At 38.4% G+C, this 25639-nt stretch overlaps 1 protein-coding gene across 3 annotated transcripts; it reads left to right on the top strand.

Annotated features, from left to right (window-relative positions):
* The first annotated feature begins 4100 nt into the window (after positions 1 to 4100).
* TCAIM (T cell activation inhibitor, mitochondrial) lies at positions 4101 to 24745 on the top strand. 3 transcript variants are annotated; one of them, XM_084203075.1, is made up of 11 exons: positions 4101 to 4183; positions 6162 to 6237; positions 9452 to 9587; positions 10121 to 10274; positions 11146 to 11392; positions 13044 to 13166; positions 15790 to 15887; positions 17521 to 17612; positions 19260 to 19492; positions 19989 to 20120; positions 23399 to 24745. In XM_084203075.1, exons 2-11 carry the CDS (start codon positions 6209 to 6211, stop codon positions 23622 to 23624), a joined length of 1470 nt encoding a protein of 489 aa, XP_084059201.1. In that variant the 5' UTR covers positions 4101 to 4183; positions 6162 to 6208; the 3' UTR covers positions 23625 to 24745. The 3 variants fall into 3 exon arrangements, with proteins under 3 accessions (XP_084059201.1, XP_084059202.1, XP_084059203.1); XM_084203076.1 differs by having other exon boundaries at positions 4166 to 4304; XM_084203077.1 differs by lacking the exon at positions 4101 to 4183 and adding an exon at positions 4308 to 4325.
* The last annotated feature ends 894 nt before the right edge of the window (positions 24746 to 25639 follow it).

Raw genomic sequence — 25639 nt, forward strand, 5'->3', positions numbered from 1 at the left:
ATTGCTACTTTCCTCCTGTGCCGCCTGTACAGAAAAATGCTAGGATAGAGGCTCTTTTTTCACAGGGTATCATTCTTCTGTAGGGATCATCTGCCTGCCTTGTAAAAATGCTAGATCCAGTACCAATGGTACCAGATGGCATTTCTGTAGAAGCCATTCACCTCAGTCTTAGAGTACAGTTGGCACTGGTCCAAACAAACTTTGGGTTCTGCCTCTTCACATTGACGAAGATAGCTCTGCCATTTGTAAGGGTATCCACCTAAATGGATTCTGCTGATTTTGCTTCCCAGTAGCTGAAAGACTGGGTAAGAAGTAATCAGGTTTCAGGTGAGGGATCTAAGCTGATGCTCTTGCAGGCACTTCAGCATTAGTGTAAAGAGCAATTTTGAAAGGTTCCAACAAACTAAAACTGGTAGTAAGAAGCAAAGTCAATTTTGCTAATTACTTCTTGGAAGATCCTTTGTGGCTTAATCTCCCTTGGAATTAGACAGAGGCTATCTGAACCTCAGCTAAATCCCACATTTCTGTGAGTGGTACCCAATGTGGCTAATAGTGTGTTTGACAGACACAGAAGGACAAAAATCTCTTTGTATGGCTTCAAAACTTGCAATGTTCTAGAGACAGCAGAATTTTTTCGTCTATAAGCAGCCTTGAATTTTTACTCAGATGATCCCCAGGACAAAACTCCAAATGTTGCTTTATTTTTCAGACAAAGGTTAATCATTGACCTTCAAGCTTAACTTGGAACTGTGTAAAATATTTGCAATGTTTTGGCTCCATCTCCTGAGTATCATCTTCACCTGATAGGATGTGATCTCAGTCATGTTTTATATTAACAAGCAAAGCAAGCTCCCCACGTCATTGCTCAGAAGTTTTGTTACAACTGAGGCTTCTAGTGTTTGTGTCAATATAGTGTTTCTCTGTTTATCACCATGATAAACCAGTAGGCAATTGAAACAACTTTTCTGTTTAGTCCTGTATTTTGCTTTTTTGTTCTCTCTGGGTCCACATGAAATATAATGCAAATCTCATCATTTTGATGTGTATCAGAAGGCCAGAGTAACACTCTCGGTAACATTCTCGGTATTTTGGTTAGAGAAATTCCATGTGCCAAACAGGACAAAACTCCACTGTGGTATGGAAACGAGCCTGGAAAGATGGAAAAAGTATCCTGAAGAATAACGTTAAGTACAGCAGAGGCAATGCAGTTTTGCAGAGGCAGCCACTCAGTAGATAATATCCATATTTTTGCTTTCTCTCAGTATAAGTTAAGCTGAAAGAACTTCTGTTTGACATTAAACAGCCTATTTGGTATCATTTTTTCATATGGGAAATAAAATGTATGTTTACCTGTTTGCAGAGAGAGAGACAGAAAAATGTGCAAATAAAAACTTCCCTGTGCTGTGCTCAGTAGCTTGGGGTAGACGACACTGTGCTCCTTCAGTATGTTGTTGGATGCATGAGAAATTCCCTCTGTGAAAATCTTTCTTCAGTTTTCACTGATTTCACACTATGCTCTTGGAAAGATTATTTTTGTTGGGTGTGGACAGTTTCTTGTAACTAAAACAGAATAATGTGGTTTGGGAGACTTACCACAATTTTATTTCAAAATATTGATAATTTTGAGAGTTTCAAGATGCAGGACAGAGGTGAGAAGCTGGAAGTAGGACCTTGATAGTTTTATGGTGTTTTATAAAGGGCAATGGGGGAGGAAGGGGAAGAATTTTGGAGGAGTTGTTAAGTTGTTAATAAATGTTTTTTAATATTTATATAAAGCATTCAAAATATCTGAGTCTGTATTGTCATTAAATTATTTAATTATATTCAGATTCCTGTAATGAACACTCTTAGATATGTAGCAAGATAGGCAAGCAGCAAAGCAGAGGTGGAGAGTTTAATATCTTGTAACCACTACAAGAGCCTGGAGAATGATATGCTGCATGAGGAGGTTAAGTGTGAAATTAGTCAGACTATGCAGTTCTTCTTCACACCAGAGCACACAATGCAGCAAATGCTCATGAATAAATTGGGCTGAAACTCCCAGCTGTGGAGATGGCCAGCTTCCAGCTTTTACTGGAAGTGGAGGCTACAGCCAGGGTTACAGGCTGCACTCAGTTCACTGAAGAATTCAAATGGATGTTAGTAAGAGTTTCACCACTTGAGGAGAAATAGTAAAATTAAATATCTCTGCTGTAGTAGTAGAAGTTTAATTACTAAAGTCTCAGTGTCATACTCCTCAGCTTAATAAACTTTAGCCACAGTAAAAGCATTTATTCACGTTTCTTGTCCTTCTACATTCTCCAGATGCATCTTGCACCTTTGTGGTTTTATTGGAAAAGGGTTTTTTTGCAAATCCAGCTCTATATTTTTGAGTCTACACTTCTGCATCACTTTTTTTTAATTATTAGAATGATGTGTAGTATCAGAATGATACTGACATGATTGTCTCGGAGTTCTGGACCATTGCATGTGATAGGATTGGAGAAAGTTATGCTAGTTTTTGACCTTCCACAGACCAAGGACCAAAACAGAAACAAAAGAGTGAGGAGAAAACAGTTCCAATTGCCACTTGTAGCAACTTAGAATTAAGGAGCAAGAATGTTTTAAAATTCTCTGTTAGGGCTCAAGATGCCAAAATACAAACCTTTTCAGATGATAATTTTATCTGTTATTAAACAAACTTTCCATTTAGAAATCTATGCAGCTCTTGCTGAGCTAGCGGGATGTGTCCTGGGTATGGATAGGGAATATTGTGACCAGATAAAACCACAGTAGTACTCCCATCAGCACAATAAATGTTGGGACTTAGATAAAAAGCAGGAATTAATTCCTGAGCTGGGGCAGGATGGGAGTGCTCTGTTTGAAAATGTGTACCCTAAGCAGTGGAGCTGGTATCTGGCACTGGCACTTGCTGATGACCTCTCCCAATGTATTTCATTCCTCAGCAAGTTAAAATAAATTCCAGGTGAAACAAACAGCATGCTTTTCTGTTGAATCAATTAAATGTATTTTTTCATTTACACAATTGTCCAGCCAATTTGCTTACATAACTGATTGGCTTCTTTTGGGAAGTGAAAAACACACTGCACGTTACGAAAATTATTAAAATCCCCCAAGGGCTGTGAGAATGTTAACTTGATTTAAAGCTTCACTGAACTACAGATAGTTCCTAAACCTTGACAGTTCTCTTTTTAACCTTTTCTGGCTGGAAATGCAATAGATTGCATGCAATCCCTAACAGTTAATCTCCCTTTGTACTTGAACACTGGCAGCAATAGACAGTTTTGCTCCGAGGTTCCATGTCCCTCTGTCCGGGTGCATTTTGACACCAACTACCTTGGTGTCAAAAAAAAATAAAATAAAATAGCTGTGTAAATGTATGTGTACATCGAGAGTTACTGTTGCAGGACATAGTCTAAGCTGTGCCAGGGGAGGTTTAGGTTGGACTGGACAATAGGAGGAGCTTCTTCACAGAGTGATTAGACACTGAAATGTGTCCAAGGAGGTGGTGGGGTCACCGTCCCTGGAGGTGTTTAAGGAAAGACTGGACGTGGCTCTCAGTGCCATGGTCAAGTGGCCGGGTGATGGTCGGTCACAGGTTGGACTCGATGATCTCAGGGGTCTTTCCCAACCTAACTGATTCTGTGTAACTGCAGGAAAGCAGCTCTTGCATTCCCCTCGGGACTGCAGAGCTCACGCCTGGCTCTTCGCCTACTTGGTGGGTTTTTTTCTGGAGAACAAAAGGCGACGTGAAGTGCGCGCAAGCATATGGCTAAATTGCTCCCATCCCCTCAGCAAAAGGGCAGGCATTCCTTCTGTCGGGGTTTTCCCGTATCGGGTTATCCTGTATTTTCTGTATCCGTGAGGAACCGCTGCAGGTGTAGCCGGACTGATGGGCGCAGTACCCTCAGCAGTGGAAGGGGGTTGCCTCCCTCAGGCGCCCCTGAGGGACGGGGCCTGCGGGGCGCGCCCCTGGTGCCGGGGGCGGAGCCCGGACGAGGTTGGGGGGCGGGGGGAGCCCCGCCCGCCCGGAACGGCCGCTCAGCGGAGGAGCCGCCAGGGGGCGGGAGCGCAGGCGCGCGCCGGCCCCGCCCCCGGCGGGAATCCCCCGGGCCCGCCCCCTTCGGGGCCGTCGGCGGGGGCGATGGGGCCGAGCCCCGGCGGTCGCCGTCCGGCCTCGGCGGTAAGCGGGCCCGGGCGGGGGCCCTCGGCGCGCCTCTCCGCGAGGGGAGGGCACGAACGAAGGCAGCGCGGCCCACCGCGCACCTGTGCGGGGGATCCGCTCGGACGGCGGCCGGAGGACGGTGCGAGGCCGAGCCCGGGCGGTGTGTGGGGGGGTCTGCTTTGAAGTCGGGCCGGGCCGCGTCGCTCGGTGACCGCCGGTGGGGTGGGGGCCGGCGGCTGCCCGTGCGCTGGCGCGCGCGTGGCGGTACGTGCGCGCGGGCACGCGCGGCCCCGGGTCTGGGCTGAGCTCCGGTCGGTTCGGCCCGGCCCGGCCCGGCATCGGCGGCTCCTTCTCCCGCGTCTTGTTCCTGAGGGTGCGAAAGGCCCGAGAGCCGGATCGCGGTCAGCTCTGCCGCCCTCTGGGAAGACCTTGCTTTTAGCGGATCTTAAAGCGAATTCTAACAGGGCTCTGTTTTCGGTGGTTTAAATTATTAGTGCTCGGACCACTGCAGCTGATTCCCTTGCGGGCGGTGAGCGAGTCACGTTCACCCGAGCTTATTTTCTGAGCGCTGTCATCTTGTTGCTTTTCACGGTGTTTTCTCCGTGCTGCCTCAAGTGTAGGTAAACACCTTGAGACAGACAGCAGCGGGCTGAGCGGGGGGGTGGCAGCGATGTGACACGTCGGGGTGCCAAAGGCTTCTGCGACATAATTCATACTTCTTTATGTTTCACTGGGTTTGTCTTTGAGGTGGGGTGCAGGTGAAGCTCAGCCAAACCCAGGAGGTTTTGTTTTTCAGCTAAGTCGTGTACCAATTTCCAAGCAGTTAATAGAGCGTTTAAGGCAAGAAACAATTATGCTTTTGTCTGGTTATATAAAACGTCACCACGGATTAAGTGAGATTGTTGAGTTTTTTCCGTCCTCTACTCAAATGCCTGAAGCTGAAATTACAGTAAGGGAAAACTGTTTTATGACTAGAGAGCTCGTTAATGTATTTAACTTAATTTATGATTAGGACTCCTGTTACAGACAGTGAAAATTACATGGATACTGTGTTGTCCACCTATCTGAAAATCAGAAGACAAAAATTACCAGATGTTTTGGGGATATTTTAGCTCAGTGTATTTTTTTCTTTCCACTATCTGCCTCTAGTGAAAATTTAGGTTCTTCATTAAGTATATTGGTATTAGTAATATGCACTTCTGAAACTTCAAGTGTTTTGCAAAGTAGGCATAAGAAGTGTCATTCTGTATTGGAACACAGATGATGTTTCTCTGATAGCTGTTCATCTCAGGTTCTTTAAAACAGTATATACAGCAGGAATGTTACTTTGGTAAGTGCAAAGAGTATTTAAAAAAAAAATGCTTGAAAACATTGCCAATAGGGAGCTTACCTCATAATCCCTAATAATAAGGTGTATATTTGCACTCTGACATGCCAAGTCGTTTGTCTGCTGTTGGCAAACTCTAGCCTACAGTTGCCTAGTGCATAAGTTACTAGTAAGAATTGCTAATTCATTTTCATAAATGCCAGCAAAACTTCAATGAAGACTCCCAGGCATTGCTGTATGACAGTATTTTGCCTCTGATTTCATATTACCCTCCCATAAAGTAGTTGGCACTTGTGTTTTAAAGTATTAATATTTGTTTGGGTGTAGGACTTAGTAAAAGTTTACTTGTGTTAGTGCTTAAAGAAAGCTTCTGTTTGTTTGCTTTTTAAAGTCTTAGGAGTTCCTTTTCCATAAAGTACCTTTAAATGTTCATTCTCAAATCAAGGTACTGTAACAACTCATAATACTGGCAAGACTCTCTTTTAGTAGAGGAAACTGAAAGAATTCTTACAAAAAACTTCAGGTTTTTTGTGTGCTTGCTCAATTTTATATTACTATTGTGACTTTAAAAGTTATCACCCAAAATTTAGTGCACTGGTAAGTAACAGGGGAAAATGCCATGTCCATTTCTAAAAGGGTTTTTTTTTGTTTTCTCTTTTTTTTTTTAAGTGAGTTAGTGGATGGCTGAAATTTGGCTCAACCATTAAGTTGCTGAAATGTTTTGCTGCTTGAGAACCGTGAGAAGGTATGGCATGTTACTGACCTGATTTACCTTTAGCATATGTTTCAGTATTTGCTTATGACTTGCATATTTGTAAAACTGGTTTGGTATTTTTGTTTCATGCTTATTTCTTTGACATTCTCATCTTTACAGCTTGGAGCTTTCAACAGAGCATCCACAGTTGAAAAATCCTCCAAAGCCATATGCTGTCCTCAAGTGAGACATTAAAAAGGCTCTCAACAAAACAGGGGTTTTTAAATGGCTTAATTATGAGAAATATGAATATGATATCCAACATATTACTGCTTTATTGAGTTATTAAAGCTTAGTGCTTCAAAATGTGTGGATATGTCTGTTACTATGAACTTAATTTAACTGAGCTCCTCAGTGCCAAAGCTATACGCCAAAAAGTTGAACTTTGGAGAGATGTGAAGAAAAAGGAAGTTGAAGGGAATTATTAAACCAATAAATTAAATCAGTCTTGGAGTATGATTGCATAATGTGTTCTAGTAGAGATTGTGTTTCATGTCTTTCGTGAAGTAGAGACGCTGCTCTCAAAGTGGTTATGACCTTGATTTCAATACGAAGCCTTTCTCTGCGCTTCAGATCTAAATGAAGCTCTTGGAACAATCTTTGCTCCTTGTGAGTGAAGCCATAAACATCTTTCTTGAATTTTCTCCCTCTAAACCCATTTTAATTCACTTACTTTGTCACTCCAGTTGAAAGATGCCTCAGAGTTCTGTCTTTCACCTTCAGTGAATGAATTCTTCCTTCTGTCACGCAGACTAATTTTGGCCTTTGAGCATTTCTCTTTTAAGCAAGTTCAAAATAGACTTTTGGCTGGAATCCTAAGCCTTCCTTCTAGCATGACAGTGTTGTTTAGATACAAAACAAGGGAACTAAAGTTAGCCATACTTGGCCATTTTTCATCTAGAATAACAGATGAAACTTTATGGTTAATAAACTCAGAAGTATGATTAATGGTTTCCAGCTATGTTGAACTTTTCTTTCTGAACTATTGGAAACATCATGCAGTGTAGCTTGAGAGTGGATGTGGGAAATGGTGTACAAATAAGGTGAACAGAGGACTGAGCTACTCTTCCTCCTAGCATCTTGGTCTAGGAGGATGTGAATTTCTTTCATGTCAGTCAACTGCAATCAGAAGAGTAACTGGTTAGTTTACTGTTTTCCTTTGCTGGAAATATTTTTTTCCTTTTACTGTTTTGTGTCCACTTGCTACTCAAAAAAAGAGAAAAATTAACTTTTTTTTTTCTTAGCAAGACAATTTTGGTGTTTCCAGATCCAAACTGGTAAAGCATATGACCAAATGGACTTTAATGCAAAGTGCTTTGCTTCCTGTCTTGCCTAGTCTAGTAGAGATGTTTTTCCTGCATCACTGGCAACTGTGGAATGATTTTGTCATGAAGAACTTTCACTCTCCCTAATAATATTATATTGCTGTGGTACTTCACCATCTCCTGCTATTTTGAGTAGGATCATGGGCTGTAGTGATGACTAGTTTTAGTGTTAGAGTCTCTGAGATGCAGCCAACAAGGAGGTAGAAGTGTTTGCCAGTGATACATTTTAGCTTTTTTTAAATCTTACATTTCATCTACGTGCATGAAAATTGTTTTTAAGTCATAGCAGATTTGGAATTCCATTGGCCTTCTTACATCATGAGGGTTTTGTCCCACTTTTCTACAATAACCTCTATTTTCAGCAAGCTGACTTTTAAGATTTGCTAATTAAATATTTGCCCACCTCTTAGGCAGGAAAAATTAAGTCTTCACTGCTTTCATGTTTCTAATTGAAGAGCTGGGAAGGTTGACAGAAAAAAAGGTAAAGTAAGGGTCACTGCTTCTGCTTGACAACTCAAATATTAACACTTATCATTTTCCAAAATAAAACATTCTGCTTATTGTCTGAGCACAAATTTGGGGATTTTTAATTTTTTTTTTTTTAATTCATGATAGCAGTTGGGAAAGTCTCATGTGTCTGTGTCCAGGATGATTATTTGGTCTAGGATGCTGGATAAATAGATCTCTGCAAAACAGTCCTGCAAACTATTATTAATAAAGTGATTTGTTTTATGTGAGTTGGAAGCAGCTTTGTCTGTAACCTGCCATATATTTTCCTATTTGGGTTTTGCAGTTAGAATGATACTGTGAGGAGTGAAACGGCATTAACAGAGCAGAGTCTCTGCCCTTCTGATTGCAAACTAAAATGAATGTTAATCACCAGAATTGGCCCGATCAATTTGTTAGCTTGTGAAATCAGCTGAAGGGGAAACCTATTGCTGTGTATCTCCCAATTCACATTTTCTTGCTGCTTCTATGTATACTCTCTTACTTCTTAGTTTGCTAAACCTGAATATTACCTTTGAGCTATGGCACGATATTTTGGTGGTTTTTAATGAAGGACTCATTTTTCATTTCCATTTCAGTCTTCTGTAACACAAGTGTGCTTGTTACAGAACTGTTGCTTAATTTCTACATAATTGCAGGCATTCTGTAATTTGAACTCTCTGAACTTCCTAGAACTTCTTCAACTTAACTTTTCCTTCTGCTCTTTTTCTCCTACCATTCAATTTCTTTTAGTCCTAGTTTCTGTAATTCAATGAAGTTAGCAGTGCAAATAGTATTGTCTTTTTACTTGATGTTTTCTATAAAATAGTATGTTCAGGAAAGTAGGTTTGTTTTTTTCAATGGACACAAGTATGGAGCTCAGAAACTAATGCAGAACTTTTTTTCACTGAATTGTGATTATTATTCCTGGGGAAAATTTAATATTCTTTTGGCACTGCTTGAAAAATACTGGGTTTGGCTTTTTAACTTGGAGGTTCAGAGGTATGTAAAGGTCAGCTTTTTAGAGCAGCTTCAGCAATGTCTGCAAAAAATAGCACTAAAGCAAGTATTTCCAGTTTGAACTACTTGACTGGGAATTTTTATTTGAGGCATATTTGAGAAAGTAAAAGTTTCAGTACTTATATTTACATGTCTTATTCAACCATTAGCATCTACCATTCCTCAAAGCCATGGGATTGGCACTGTCAAAACACCACGTTGTTAATCCCAAGGGGAAAGATCCAGAATTCAGATTCCTAATTTAAATTCTCCAGTTTTAAATTATTATGCTTGCAACTATAAATATTTTCTCCATTCTATCACATTTTAGTGTAATTGTATCAGTTTGTCACTTGATTGGTAAGTCCTACATAAACATTTTACTACTTTGTTAGGTTATGTCTGGACAAGATATTGCTGCAGTGCATTCTTCAGTCAAGAACCTTGTCAGGCGCTGATGCCATCAATGCTCTCAGACCTTTCTATTTTGCTGTACATCCAGATTTCTTTGGCCAGCATCCCAAAGAGAGGGTAAAAATACTTTAATATGCTTTTTTTGTAAATATTTCATGTATCAAGGATGGAAATTTTCTAGTTTTCCTGCTGTCAGAGAGAGAAAAGTAATGTTAGAATTAATTATAGTTGGTACCAGAGAACAAAAAGATGCACTTCCTTAATTTTTAGCAGGGATAGGTCCCTTGAAAGTCCCTTATTTGTTAATCATATTTTCTAATTGTTATAAAGAAAACACTGAATCTTTCCAGGTGAATTTATAATATATTTTATCCCTTTGAAATGCTGTGCATTGTATTTGAATCAATTAATTTCTTTAAGCTTGAAAGCCAGTGGGTTTTGGAATGTACACAAATATACAAGTATGTTCACCATACAAATTTATTCATGCAAGGTAATTATAAATGCTGAGAAGGTGAACCATATTAGTACTTGCTAAAAGCAACTGACATTTTGTGAAACCTAATTCTGCATGTAAGATTAAAAAGGTTTAGATGAAAAATGGCCAAATTAATAATCTGTAATTTTTATTTGTTTTTGTTTTAAAACAGGAAGTAAATGAAAACTCTCTGAAGAGGCTAAATGGCTACTTGGAGAACCTACAGAAACCAGGATTTCGTTCCTTTAAGCCAACTCAGCTTACTTTTTATGTAAGAGAAAGAGAACCAAACTCTTCTAATGTTCAGGAATCCTTCAGTGCTTCAGGTGCTTTTATATCGTGTAGAATGTATCTTCCTGTATTTAAATTCCTTCAGACCATTACTTAACCTTGTGCAGTCATAACGACTTTTCAACTGGGTAAAATCCTGTCAAACCATGAAAATCTGTATTAGATCAAGCAGGTGGGACCATCCCAAGTAATTAAACATCTTAAGCTTTAAAAAGCCATGAAAGAATGAGACATTACAGCCCTGAGGTCAAGTATAAGGAAGTAAAAAAGGTGGATGTAAATTATCACATTTCTGCTTTTAATACCATTGCCATGTTTAACTGGAGCAACAGTTCCTTGTCCTCATTGCACTTCATGTGTAGTACACCATGTCAGGGCACTTGTAGAATCAGTAGGAACTTACTCTCTAAGCTGAAGCTGTATGATATCTGAAGTTTCAATTTACTTCATTGTCTCTTCACTTTGAGACTACAAAAAATATTGCCAAATTTGGAATGTTGCTTTTGATTAACTTTATACTACAGTTTGTCTCCAGTACCAATATGCCTTACCCAACATTATATATCCTGGCAGTCAAAACACTTGGGCAAATTGTGACCCTCATGCTAGAAAATAAAATCCTGCTGTTTTTCAAGAAAATGATAGGGTTATGTCTGGTCTCCTTAACATAACATTTGAACTGGATGCTGTCTTCTCTTGAGTCAAAAGCTTACTTTCTAATTAGGGAAATTAGGCCCAGTAGCTAAGTGATGTGACATAGTTAAACTGCATGTGAAATTTGCCATGAGTATTGAAATAACAGTATCATCATAATTTCCAACTACCTTGTTTAGCTTCTTCTGTAAGGGGAAATAAATGGGAATGCATTTAAAATAATTTTAATTAAATAATACTTGTTTTTTACAGGGTTTCGAGCAGTCAGTTTTACGTTACATACTAGGGATCTCCTGAGCACAGTACTAGATATTCTCAACTCCTGCAGTCTGTCTACAGACCATGTTCAGAGTTTGAATGGGAGCTCTCAGTCCCACAAGGAAACAAAAAGCACAGTGAACAGACCTATCAAATGGGATAAGACTTATTATTCATTTACTGGATTCAAGGATCCTGAGGAGGAACTAGAGCAAGCCCAGAGAGTGGAAACAACTTTACTGTATGTAATGCTTTCATTGAACTGAAATTTTGAAACCTAAATTGGTCGTATTCTAATGCTGAGTTTTTTAAAGGTAGGCAATAAACATTCTGAACAATACAAAGTGTTATTGTCCAACATGTAATTTTGCCATGCTTGTTATAATTAGAGTTCAGATGAGCTTCTGGAATAATTACAGTGCCAGCAAAGCTGAAGCATTCTTGTCTCTTTGCCCAGCAGTCATGTTTGGTCAGTCTAGTTTTGGTAGATCTAGTTTTTCAGATTTGTGGAATATTGGTGGCAATTCAAAAAGAGACAGGGGCTCCACTTGCTCCAGATAGCTCCTTACCTCTTACAGGACTTCTGTAACACAAACCTATATGGCTGTTAACTTCATGGTTCCTATTTCATTATCACATTTTGTTGAGGATGGAAGATAATACATGAAAACTAAGGTTAAAAGATTTTAATACACATGTTAGCACTATATCTTAGTGTTGTGCTTCTCATTTGCTGTTCAGCAGAAAAACTTGAATATTTAAGTCAATGTAGTTATAAATGCTGAACTTGCATTATATGTAGCATGTTTTGTAGTAAAGTTGGTGGTTTAAAAAAATTTGTACATGTGCATTTTGGGACACGTACACATTTTGGGGCCTTGAAAAACTTTGTAACAGTGAGATTTAAGTGCCATTTGAAATGAATGCAGAACTGTGCTGGAAGGATCTTCAGAGCAAAGTATGTCCCTTGTCCTGCATACCACCTCACAAATAAAACTACTCTAAAATACACAATTATAAAGCACTTAACTGAGATTTAACATACTAGAGAATATTTTTACTTATTTTTGCACATTTACAAGGAATGCCACAGGCAGTTACATATTAACAGTCTTGTTTTAATACATAGACAGCTGGCATCAGGCCTCCCTTTTTACTTGAGTTTGAATTTTTTTGCTTCAAATACAAATGAGAATGCAACTAATTGTGTGCAAAAGTTAGAGTATGAAAATTAGTTTTCATGAAAAAAGGCTAAATCTCTTAAATAGTAACCTTTTCCTAGAAGCAAAATTTCCGACTGAAATTTTAGATGACTCTTTGAGTCATCTAAAGAGTCATGTTTGCCTGGTTGTGATTATTGGCAAAAAAACTATAAAACTTTGACCTGTTTAATCTATGTTCATGTCAGCTCCATAAAAGTTACCTAACTTAGCCCTTTAGTACCACCTCCCATATTTAATAGTCTACTATGATCACTTTGGGGTTTTTTGTTAGGTTTTGGTGTGTTTGGGACTGTTTGGGGTTTTTTAAAGGCACATCTGTGGAAACTCCTTAAATTAAATCTCAGAGTTCTAAAGATCTCCCCTGAAATCACAGTGATCTGTTGTTTTATGCCTTTTACACATACATCCAAGTCTTACAGTTTTAACACTGTCAGTGATTTTGATTGTTAGATTTCTTAGGCCCCTCCAAAGATACTAAGTGCCAGGGTTTCCTTTGTAGATATCTTAAGGTGAAGCGTTTAGCAATTTCATCTTCTATCCGCTATTTTTAAAAAAATCCCTTTACCTGGAAACATATTATCAGTAAGAATTGAGTTACCTGTACTGCTTACATGCTTAATCATACCAGCAGCATGCTTCTACTGTTAAGTATTTTTCCTCCTCTTTCAGGTCCTGGCTAGATGAGAATGAAGCAAGTGCAGTAAAAAAGCTGAAAAAGAGTTTGCCGCTTAGAAAAGAATTAGAACGTTTAAAAATTGAACTTTCTCATGAACTCCAGCTCTCAGATATCAGGTAATTAATTCGATCAGTTGAACTTGGATTAAGACTGTCAAAGCAAGAAAGTGTTGTCTAATACTATGCTATGAACTTTAAAAGCTTATTTCAGCAAAACAGCTATATTTCATATATGAAGAAATGTTACGACACTGAGTAAATTTCTAGAAGTGTTCTACTGGGACAAAAGTTTCCTGTTACAATCTGCTCTGAGAGACCTCCTATTTGTAAGTGAAAACATAGGCTGCATTTGAGGCAAACACAGAAATAGAACTGGTGTGTATGTGTTAGTTTGGATGTTTTGCTGGTTAAAATTGCGTTTCCTAAAATCAAGTTGCTATCTACAAAGGCAACTACACCAGCAGTGAAGTGCAACTTTGCACATGGTACATAATGACATCCTGTGAATGCTTAATAAAAATGTTCTTTCTTTTAGTGTTTAGTTTCTCACTCTCCGGAGGACGAGATTTGTTTGTTTGAAAGATCTGAGTACAGCTGGAGATCTTGAGTCTTCAGAATATTTCCAGAAAATTGCAATCTTTTTTTAATTTTTGTGCATTTGAATGAGAATGTTGTGAAGTAAGATATTCAGAGTGGGGAAAGTATCAGTGAAGGTATTCACAAATGGAAAAATAAACTTTGGGGAATTATTTCAAGGGCTAGTCTGTTATGTTCTATTTTTTTTAACCAGGAAAGAGAGAGTTGGAGCTTCTAAAATCATGCTTTTGTACTTCACCCTGCAAAAGACCCTGGTTTCCTTTAAGCTGAAGCCAGGTTTTTTGAACACAATTTCTAATGCTCTGTAACTGTGCTGTGGTGAGGGTTTTTAACATTCTGAAACAGTCTTCAGTATTAAACACATAGGTTTGATTTTATTCATGGCTTATATTCATTTTCTTAAATAGCTTGTGCTTCTAAAATACATTAAAATTATTGTCTTCTATGAAGAGTTATTTATCTTCCATGAGTTAGATTGTTATAATTCAGAAAAGAATGTGAGTGTTGAAAATCTGACAAGCCAGTATCTTAATAGGACACTATGACCTGTGATTCTGGAGCCCTGTGCTAGTGTTCACAGAGATCTGAAAAATAGCTGGGTCACTGGCATTATTCCATGTATAAGTTTAGGACAGATGAAGAAGTGGCCACCTTTTTCTACTCCTGTCTGGTGCTGCTGAAAGCAAAGTGATATTGCTAGGTAACAGTAAATAATGTTTGAATTACTTGTATTTGATTAAATCACCTCCCAAGTGCTGTGGCATAGTGCCATTCTCTGCATCCCAAAGAGTGAGTTTAGCCAGTTAGGTTTTCCTGAATGAGATGTTGTGGATGACCCCAGCCAGCAGCTGAGTACCCACACAACCACTTGTTCATTCATACACCCCCAATGGAAGGAGGAAGAAAATAGGAGAGCACAAGCAAGAAAATTTGTGGATTAAGGTAGAAGTTTAATAGCTGAAATGAAGCAAAACTGTGAGTTCAAGCAAAGCAAAAGGAGAAATTAATTCTCTGTTCCCTGTTGATGGGCAGGTGTTTAGCCACTTCTGGGCAGTTGGGCCTCAGCATGTGTAATGCTTGCTTGAGAAGACAAACGCCATAACCATTAGGGTACCCCTTCCCTCTTTCCCTCAGCATTTATTGCTGAACATGACATATGGTCTGGAATATCCCTTTGGTTTTAATAGGAGCCACCCAGCCTGGCCGTGTCCCCTCCCAGCATCTTGTCCACCTCAGCCTGCTTCCTCATGGTAGAGGGCAGAGTGGGAAGAAAAAGTACAGACCTGGACACTGTGCCGGCTCTGCACAATAGCCAAAATATTGGTGTGTTATGATCAATGTTAATAAAATATAAAATATGAGTGTTATGAAGAAAATTAACTCAATTCCAGACAGACACAGTACAGTAAAGGAAGGGGAATTTTCCATTTTAAGACAGTTTTATATCAATTAATAGTCTTTAAAAAGTTGTATTTTTCCAATACACTGGGAATCCACAATTTAGATGCTTTTTGAAATTTGCTTAACAATCATTCTCATCGGTCTGTGATGGAAAAAAAAGTCAAAACTATGTGTATTAAAGCCAGCAAGGTAAGACCTGGCTCTTTTATGGTTTAACAAAAATTGCTCCACTGAAAAATATGAATAAGGCATAGCAATTTTCCATTGGAATTGTGGTAATGTTTTGGGCTAGGAACCAAAAAAAAAAAAGAAAAGAAGACAATGTCCTTACATACTGTATTTGCTCCTCTGGACAAACATTACACAGTGTCCAAACAAACTGCATGGTCCATGACCAAACCAAATACTGAGTTGTCTGGTGCTGTTCTCTTACTAACCCCCTTCTTTCTGGGGGAGAGATTTATAAGTTCTGTCTACCTGGTTTTATATTTATTTTTCCTGGTGTTGGTTTTCCTTCTTTGTTTTTTGGGACTCACTTTAAGAAACACTGGAATTTTATTTAGGCTTGTTATCAGTTCAAGTAGCATATGACATGGACAGCTTTTGGGTAGCCTTTGCTTTTATTACTGTTGGGGTGCTATTTTGCTTGTGTTATAAGACTTTGAGTTGCATCTCAACTTTTGTAACTTTTTTTTTTTAATAATATTGAGGATTAAATGCTTTCAATTTCGTTTTTATTTAGGTGGCAGAGAAGCTGGGGCATTGCTCACCGCTGTAGCCAGCTACACAGTCTGGGTCGCTTGGTCCAACAGCGACCTGAAATATTAAAGAATGTTAAAGGTATTTCTGTTGCTTGTTTCATATATCCTAATATAGTATTGATTCAGAAATGAGCATGGGTCTTCTGTGACAAGGGAGCTCTAGTTCTTTTTACAAATGATACTTTTGATAACTGCAAAAACAAACTTGTCAGGCTTACTGAAAAGCTGGTGAGAATTTACATTTAAAGCTACTGGGTATTTTTTAAAGTGACCTTTCCTTAGATTTTTTGCAATTGATTGACTGCACTCAGCTTCTAGTTTACTTCTTAATAAATGCAAGTGGAATCTGTTGAAGGCACTAGGCTTAATATTAGCAGTGAAAGTAAAAAATCTAAACTGAACCTCTCAAAGGATTGAGTGAGCAGTAGATTGTTACCCATGGTATATTCAAGTCAAAAATGTGAGTAGGTCTCTAACCCTAGTGATGATTTACTAGAATACCTTAAAAAGCTACTTGCTTTCTTTTCTCATGAGTTCCATAAAATAGCTATATTAAAGTCAGTATTTTCTCAGGAAAAACTAAAATATTCTGTAAACCTGACCTACCATTCTTCTCATACAGCTGTTTGACCTGTGGCAGTAGCTGTTTCCTCTAATTGTAATTCTGCCTTTTATGCCTGTCTGCAGATACTCAATTTTGAGTGGCTTTCATTTGAGCGCTCACCTAATCCTTTGCCAAAAGACAGAGTGGGAAGGACAATGAGTAGTAGTTTTAAATTGTATCAGATTTCAAATTAGTTTCTTTTCCTGAGCATGCTAATGATAGAAAGCATTACAGAAGTCTGTCTTGTGAACCTGATGTAGTCTCCATTTTTGAAGATATTTAATAATGCACTGGATAAATACTTATCAGTAACTATACAAGTACAGTTGATGTTGCCTTAGGGTACAAGGATGGATTAGATACCTTGAAGTCAGTGTTGCTCTTTCTTTGGGATTTCGGAACACTGATTTCTAAGAGCAAGAGCTCCTACTTAAGCCTTGTCTTGTAGATTAATACATCACACTGAAGACTTTTGGAAGCTTATTTTGATAAAGAATTGCCTGTGCTTTTACCCTAAAGAATTCTTGAAGATCTTTGTACTCAACTTAAAAAAACATACACTCACAACTGATTTATCCCCCTAAAAATCCACCTAGAATTAGCCCTTTATGTTGTCTCTATTTTAAAAAAGAATGAAAACATAATGTGCAAGTGTTTCTTACAGTTTGCATGTTGCTGAAAGTTCAGAAATAGAGTTGAATGCCCTTATTCATAATTATTTGACCAACTTTTAATTTGCATATGCTTCAAGTATATAGCGTGCATTTCCTACTTTATACATGATTTATACAGATTCTTTGAATATCGTCTCTGATGAGATTTTCATATTTTAAAAACAGTCATTAGAAAAAAGCCCAATTAAATAAAAATCTGTCAAGTTCAAACAGAAAGAAGGCAAATGCTGGTCAGGTTTGTATGAAAAATATTCCCAAAGTGGACTTTTCAGGAACCTTTCAAAATTTTAAGAATAACAGAAGCACCTACTCATGTGCATTTGTGCTGCAGAAATACATTTCTTGTGACATGTTAGCAGCCTGGTTAAGTCTTCAGTAATTGTAGGAATGATTGCAGTAAGCCAAATTAGTAAAGAGCTTTGTTCAATCTCTAGGACGCACGGTGGTATTTACAGACCGCTCGGGTATGAGTGCAGCAGGTCACATAATGCTGGGGACCATGGATGTTCACCATCACTGGACCAAAGTAAGAAGATTTCAAATCAATGAAAATGCCCCTTGTTGTGACATCCTTTTTTAAACTATAAACAAAAAATATTAATAAGTGCAGATAACCAAAGAGTGTTTTAAAGCACACACTTAACTAATGCATTTAGCATAATGGTGTACACTGCATTTGAAATTTAATCCTGTGTGTGCTGTTACTAACAACAGTCTTTGCTAGATCTTTGCTTTCATTAGTAAGTCAGTACTACTTCTGATTGGAGATAAAGAAAACTAATTTGTTATGCACTGTTCCAGTCTGTGCAGTGAGTCCTGGCAGAATACTTTGTAATCCATAAAGAGCTCATTCCCATGAAGAGCTAATGGATTTTATTCTGATCTTTTGTAAATATGAGATTTAAAGGGAGTTGTGAAGTGATTATGTCAGTCAATGACTCTAACCAACCCTGTCACTCCATTTTGTTCTTTTAGGCAGCTAATGTGGATGTTGCAGAATTTTATCTTTAGTGACTATGTCAATTCTGCTGCTGCTTGTGTAAAGTTCAGAGTTGATAAGCTTTCTGACATCCTAGATGATAGCATTGTATGCAAAGGACCAAAAACTAAATATGTTGCAATATAAACATGTCACTTGAGGAATTTTTCTTTAATCTTGGTTACTGAAACATTACTGATAATTCTATCAAAAAATATTTCTTCATAAAGAGGATTATTGGTGGAATTTCATAGTTGGGAATTTCACCCTGCTAGAATATCAGGATGGTATTTGCTTGGGAAGACAAAAGAATGGTATATATTTGAACCTGAAATCAGAGGCTTTTTATTTTGAAATGCAGTGAAGATTATGTGAAATGTTACACAGAAAGTCAATGAAAATCTTGATGAGGTTGGTGAGTCGGTTTCTAGAGAGCATATTTGTCCAATTCTACCTCATTTTAGAAAGCAGTCATAAGTGCTATTACTTTTTGTTACTAATTACTAGAAGTAGGAAGCAGTAGAATGCTGTCCAAGTCAGTCTCTAGATTGCTTGGTCAGAGCTACAATATTTAAAGGATTTTTGCTGGTTTTCTTTATTACAAATGCAAATACCGAACCAAATTTTATTGTGCCAAAAGCTGTTCTGACTCTACTATCAGAACTATCTACTGTCTATTCTACTGTTCTCCTGAGTTTCTAAAGAGATAGTTCTGAAATCACTTGACTTGTTGCAGTAGCAGCTTTTTGTTTTTTGTATGAAACGCTACTTTAAAATAATATCAACAGGGGAGATGGTAGGTGGTGACTACTGTATGAGGAACAGCTCAACCACTGTAACTGTGGCGTTAAATGTTTTATATAGGCATCAGATTATATATATATATCTTTTTATCTGAGACTGTTAATTTCTGAATATATAGAGGGTATCCATCCATGGTCTTATGTCCTTTTGGTACCTTTATGTTATAAATACAGAAAGTACTTCAAAGCTTGTTTGATCATATCTTGTCCCAAAACATTTATACTTGATATTTCTCACCCATGGTATTCTTTGTTTGTAATTTTTTTTCCCCTCTGGTTCCATGTTTGCATTGTTAAGTGTCTCTTTTATGGTTTCTTGTTATTTTTTTAATTTATTAAAATTAACTTTTAAGCTCTGTAACAGAAAATGTTTGTTCATGTGTATGCACAGATTTTTGAGAGACTGCCAAATTATTATAAGCTTCAAAAAAGGCTGCTGCTTTTGGAAGATCGGATAAGCCAACTTCTGGGAGGCATCCAAGTAATATACATTGAAGAACTGCAACCTCTGTTGACTCTAGAAGAGTACTTCGAGACTCTGAACTCTTTCTATAATAAACTACGTGACAGCAGATTACCTTTTCATCCTCGCAGTCTGCGAGGCTTGCAAATGATTCTGGAAAGGTAGGTGTTGGCAGGGAAGGTTGATTTCTTTTAGAGCTTTTTTTTTTTTTTGTTACACTGCTTATTGCTCTCACTAAGAAGAAAAATTATATAATCTAGGATTTTCATTATGTCAAAGTCTTTTTGTTTCTGAAGGTTTTAAGTGCATTTTTATGGGTTAAAAAGGAATCAGATTGAAGAAAATCTTGCTTAGTTTCATTCAAGTTGGACTCAGTTGTCTGGTTTAGAGTGTTAAATCAAAAGTTTTGTGCTGTCATGATGGTGTTTATATTTTTTGAGTATTATTGTCAGCTCCTTTTGAAATGTAATTTTAAAAAAGCATAATGTACTATATTTCTGCATTGTCATGAACCAAACTTGATAACTTTTTACCAATTATTCTGATTGTGATTAATTTATATTCTTTTATCTCTAGATTTTTTTCTGAAAGTAATTTATATAAATAGTTGCATTAAAATATTATACCTTGTTCTTTACTTCCATTGTGTTTCATTAGTGACAGATATGCACCAAGCTTACATGAACTTGGACACTTTATGATCCCAACAGTTTGTGATCCAGCAGCTCTTCAATGGTTTATTTTTGCCAAAGCACAGGAAGCAAGAGAGAATTTGAAAAGAAAGGAGGAGTAAGTGTTCGTGTGACTTGATACCCTTAGCTCTTTAAAATCTTTGCATGTCCTGTTTTTTATTTGGAGGAGGAGAATTTTTAAAAATGTATTCATACTCTTTTGCTGAAAAAAACCCTTTTGTTTCTAAAATAGAACTTTACCCATCAGCTTTACTAAGTAAAGAATTACAGCATTAGTGAATGCAAACAGTTATTAGAAAATACCCTCTTTCACCCTGTAGAGACAACTGTACATCATTCAGAAGTAAAATATCTTTGCTTACAAGACAAAATTGCATAATTCTTTTTACAATTATGTCCCCAAAGAAAAGGTCGAAAACACCTTCTTAATAAATAAGAAAAGGAACAATTTTTATTAATGTTAATTAAAATGTGACAACAAAAGCAGTGAAATCTAAACTCAAAATAACTGAGACCAACTAAAGAATCATTATTTCTAGTTGTTGATCAGGCAGTTGAGAAAAATATTAATTAGTTCCTAACAAGGCAAAGGAAAAAAAATGGGGGAAGAATGATGAGAGAAACACCTTGTGGGTGCTCTCTCACAGATGACAAGAGTGATTATGATAGGGAGTCACAGCACCATACTTAATATTAGGGCAATGGTCTGTAGTATCCATCAGAACTGAGTTTGATTCTTGACCGTGTACCCTGTATGTGTCCTTGAGGATGAAGTAGAGATGCTGGGGTTTTTAAATAAAGTACTGTTACAGGTAAGTGGGTGGTACTTGTCCTTTCAGAGGTCGTTACTGCAAGTCTTTTTTTCTGCTTTGGAAAGCTTTTCATGAGTTGTTGAACTGTCACACTGTCATACACATGATGTATAGATCCAGATATGTTCTTGTAAGTTATTTTAGGCATGAGCCTTGCTGAAGGCTCTATGATTTTAGCTCTGTTAAGACCTCATTACTTGTAAAGATAAGTTTTGCAGGTGGACTTCAGTAAATATGATTTGTTGGAATTTTTCCACAACTCTAGTCCAGCTTGGAAGCTTAATTTTTTTGCCATATAAATTGTAACTACTGAATAACTCTCTATGTTACTGTCCATATGTGACAACTGGGAAAGTACTGGGATTTTGGGAGGGATGTTGTAGCAAATAAATGCATTTGCATCTGGGTAACTCACTCTCCAAAAAACCTCGCACTACCGCACTTCATAAAGACACCAGTCCAGGAAAACTGTGTCCTCAGAGTAAAAGCAGCTGTGTTGTAAGATTGTAAGAGCCAAGATGCATATCTTGTGTGCTGGATGATGCTGGTTTGTATGAAATAGTAAACAACTATACTGGGTGACAATATCTGTCCCCGTTATCCATTAGCTTATGGAGAGGCTTTATGCATGGGGCAAAAAATGTGGTGGGTTTTTTACTCCATACTCCTTCCCAGTTTGTGTCTGACTGCACTTGAGAAAGTACTTGAAGGTGGAAACATTATCTTGTGTTAATAACAATCAACAGACTTTTTATTTCCCCCCTCTTAATTATCTTACTACTTTTTGAGCCAGTTTGCATTTTGTGGCTCCAAATATCCAATGGCAGCAAACTGCATATTTGAATCACATATGGCATGAAAGAGGGTGGAGGTGTTCTGTGATTTATATACTCACAGCCTGATGATGTCAGTTGTTGTTCTTTTGTTCTTGTGTGATAGGAAATACAAAACAGTCATTCTGTATCACCTCTGCTTTTGTTTTGTAGCTGTGTTGCATTTCCTCTTACTTGTCTTTTATCAAAGCTGAAAACTCCTTTTCCACTTAATGCTTCCTTGGACTTACTCATGTCCTTCTGATTTTCCTTAGCCTCGTGTGGTGGTTAAAAAGGCCCTATGATAAAGGGCCTTTAAAATACTTTGAGATGTACTGGCTGTACTTTGCACATGGACTTGAATGTTTTGCATGCAGTAAACAGCCTAGTATGGCCGTAATTCTGACATGATTGCACAAGGAAATCCAAACGCCGCTGCTCTAGAAAGTTCTAGTATCTGTGTGGATAATGTTAGTCTTCTAGTAATGCAGGATTCTCCTTCCCATGCTTCTTTAAAGTATCAGGTTTGTGTGGTGATAAAGGTGCAAGCCTCCCTGTGGAAGTGACAGAAAACAAACCTGCAGTTCTCCAGCTAGCTGGATTTCCTTCAAGGGAGCTTAGGATTTCACAGAACTGGAAAGCTTGGTGCTTAGGTATTTGGGAATGCACTCAGGAAGATGGGATGGAAGTCGTCCATAAGAGGACAGGCTTGCTCTGGGTTAACTCGCTGGCTCAGCTCATTGCTGACTGCCAGAGTGAGCTGGGCTCTGGGGAGTAGTGGCGAGGCCCTACAGTAGCATTTTCGTGTGAGGCAAATGGTCTCAGTAGCTGTCTCTGTGCTTACCTTGGGCTGATTCACATCCCATTGGTGCTGCTGCTCTGTAGCTCCCCCCCTGTCTAGCGCAGGGTTTGTTCTGTGGGGCAGCAGTGGAGCTGTCTCTGCAGCCAGGCTGGCTTGGAAGTGCAGCTGTGTTCGTGTGGCATAGTGCCCAAGGTAGTGGGGCTGGCTGAACCTGAACTTGTCTCTTCATCAGTTGATCAGTCACAGCTCCAGTGCCTTAGTTAAATCTACACATTAACTTTCTTTCTGAATAGTTTGAGTTTGCATGTGGTGTCTTATTTCTCTGGGATGAAGGAAAAAAATCACCTGCAAGCTTTGGATTCAAAATTCATAGAATCATTTAGGTTGGAAAAGACTTTTAAGATCATTGGGTCCAAACACATCAACAAAGCTTTGCAATTGGAAAGTTACTAATACACTTAATATGCATCAGTTTACTGTACCTACCAGTTGTTGGTTTTGATGACATACAGAGTACTGGTTCAATTAAGACAGAGTAATTATGAACAGGATTTTATGCTTAAAACCTAAGCTTTCAATGTTATGTAAGTATTTTCATTCCTTACATTGAAAATGGAGCCTCACAGGATTTTTGTGGTTTTCCCAGTTACTCAGTGAACAAAAAGATGTCAGGGCATGGGCTTTGAAATGTGATTCCATGGGCATGTGGTGCCCATAGCCATGGAAGAATGTTCACTCTGACATCTTTGATAGGCACGTGTCACAAAAATCCCAGCTCCACCATACCTGTATATGAATTGACACCTTTGTTTGCATGCATTTAATCTACTAATTTCGGTATTTCTTTTTTTAATATGTGTTCAATATATATTGAAATGGTTATTTTAAGGCAGGGGTTTTAAGAGATGAAGTTGTAAGTTTGTCATTGTGTGTTGTCTCCATTTGCTAGGATGATGATTACAGAGAAGGAGCTAATCAACACTTCCATGGAAAGATTTTCTTTGGCTCGGCTGTATAAGGAGCCCAGTGTTTCCAGTGCACAGATGATAGATTGTTGTAAGCGGCTGCTGGAGGAATCCTTACCCTACCTACAAGGCATGCACCTTTGCATTTCGCATTTCTACTCCGTGCTGCAGGATGGAGACCTGTGTATACCTTGGAACTGGAAAAACTGAGAGATGTATCTGATAATCAGATGAATTGTTTTATTTTCTGTAAGAGGTTATAAATATGAATGTTTTTAAGAGTAAATTATTTAAATCTGTATTTTGATATCAGTATTCAGCTCACAAATTTTCTTCCAACTGCTGCTGAGGAAGGATTGCAGTTCTAGACAATTTGCACAATGCGCAGTATTGGTAGTCCTGGGAAAGACATCTGTACGTTATCCATACCACTGTAGGAGTCCCAGTGTGTGGTTACAGTTGTGAAACCACGTTTTTGTAGTGAATTCTGAAAATACATTAAATTTCAAGTCTGCAAAAATGTGCATGTGTATTTTTAATATACATGAATATTGCCAGATAAATCATCTTCAATAAAGAGTGTACTACTCCAGCCAGGCATTACATGCCATCTTAAGGGGTTCATTGAATACAGAGTTACAGAAGTTATCTGGTGGCAATGCTGGCATTTCATATTGCCACCTATCACTGAATTAGAAAAAAAACAAGGGAAAAAACATTGGAATAGTTATCCTTTGCAGAAGATGGCAGTGCATTAACTTGGAGTCTATAGCAAAATTTCACATGCTGGTCCAGCGTTGTTGCCTTAGAATTCCAAAATGTGCCAGTTATACTGTCTGTGGTTACCTTAAAGCAGATGTCATTCTCGTTTTGTTTTCCGGCATTTGCTCCATAAATACCAACAATCCTCTTTACTTAAACTATAACAGATTGCAGATCCCATACACAACACATAAACCTTGAGTAGTTTAATGTGACATCTAAGGGAAGGAAGCACTGATTGGTGTGGGATTGTCTGCGAGAGTAAGTACTTCTCAGTAAGAACAAGGAGTTTGCAGTATGGCAAACGTGTGGATCCTTACTTTATATTCCTTGAAAAAAAAATAAAGTGTGAATGCATGTCAACACTTTTTCATTGTAATACATGCCAAGATGCATTTTGGTATTTGAATTACTACTTAGCAAAATATCATTTGAGAAAGGCCAACTGCTTAACATTTCTGGATTTGAATTTACCATAACTGGCAAAAAGAAAAGGAATTGTCAAATGCTTACTTGCCTTGTATTTTTATTTGTATTGAGATGGGAAATTGGTGTGGTTCTCTGTTTTCTCCTGTTAGAAGGCTCAGTATTAGGTTGTTTATTAAGATGTCAAACTTAAAGCAAAAACCCCCAGTGTAATCTCAAGAATACCTGTTTTAAAATGTCAGGACAGAAGCTGTGACTTCCTCAGGCCGTCACTCCAGAGGATTACTGGCAAGGCCTGGAGAGGTTTTGAAGATCAATTGACAGTTTCTTTCAAGTAGTTAACTTCCACGGCACATGCCCTCCCTCAATCCATCTAGCACTGCTGCTACTCTGTCCCACCTGTGCAAGAGAGCTAGTGCCATCAGCTGTAGCCTGGCAATATTCCCTCATTCAGCTCTTGGAAAGTTGGGTGTCTTTGGGAATAAAAAGACTATACTGGGGGGTTTTTCCTGCTTGAGTCGAGTGACTCCTTATAGAGCTTGAGGGACAAAGCAGCTGTCCAGTTTGACTGTAGAGGAGATGATAAAAGGTCTAAGGGAAGGTGAGTGGATGCAAGCAAGAGCCTGAGGCCATCCTGTGAGGACTGACACTAATGTCACTGAAAGCAGTGACTGCACCTTCTCTTTGCAGCACAGAACAGACTACTGGAACTGGCTGGAGAAGAAGACATAAAGGGCCTTTATGAAATAGAGCATGGGATGTTTCCACAAGTAATGGGGACCCTGACATGGAATGTGGATTGGAGAAGGCAAAGCTTGACATGGGGGAATGGGACTGAGCTTAAGTGTAGAAGCAGTGAAGCAATTGCTGTAAAACATTTCTAATCTGGGATTCATCTGAAGATTCTCACCATTCTCTAAGGGAAAATAGCCAAAATCCTCTGGCAGAATGCATCAAAGGGTAGCATGACAGCTTACATTCCTGATGGTTCCTCCAGGCTAGGGTCTTGGGTCTAATAAACCAGAGTTCCAGTCCTG

The sequence above is a fragment of the Fringilla coelebs genome, assembly GCF_963513975.1.
Source record: "Fringilla coelebs genome assembly, chromosome: 1".
Lineage (NCBI taxonomy): Eukaryota > Metazoa > Chordata > Aves > Passeriformes > Fringillidae > Fringilla > Fringilla coelebs.

Excerpts from the sequence above, each read along its gene's own strand:
- TCAIM (XM_084203075.1), top strand. The coding sequence starts at position 6,209 with ATGTTTTGCTGCTTGAGAACCGTGAGAAG. Across the intron at positions 11,393-13,043 it reads AGAGTGGAAACAACTTTACT|GTCCTGGCTAGATGAGAATG; the intron begins GTATGTAATGCT and ends CTCCTCTTTCAG. Across the intron at positions 15,888-17,520 it reads AATATTAAAGAATGTTAAAG|GACGCACGGTGGTATTTACA; the intron begins GTATTTCTGTTG and ends TTCAATCTCTAG.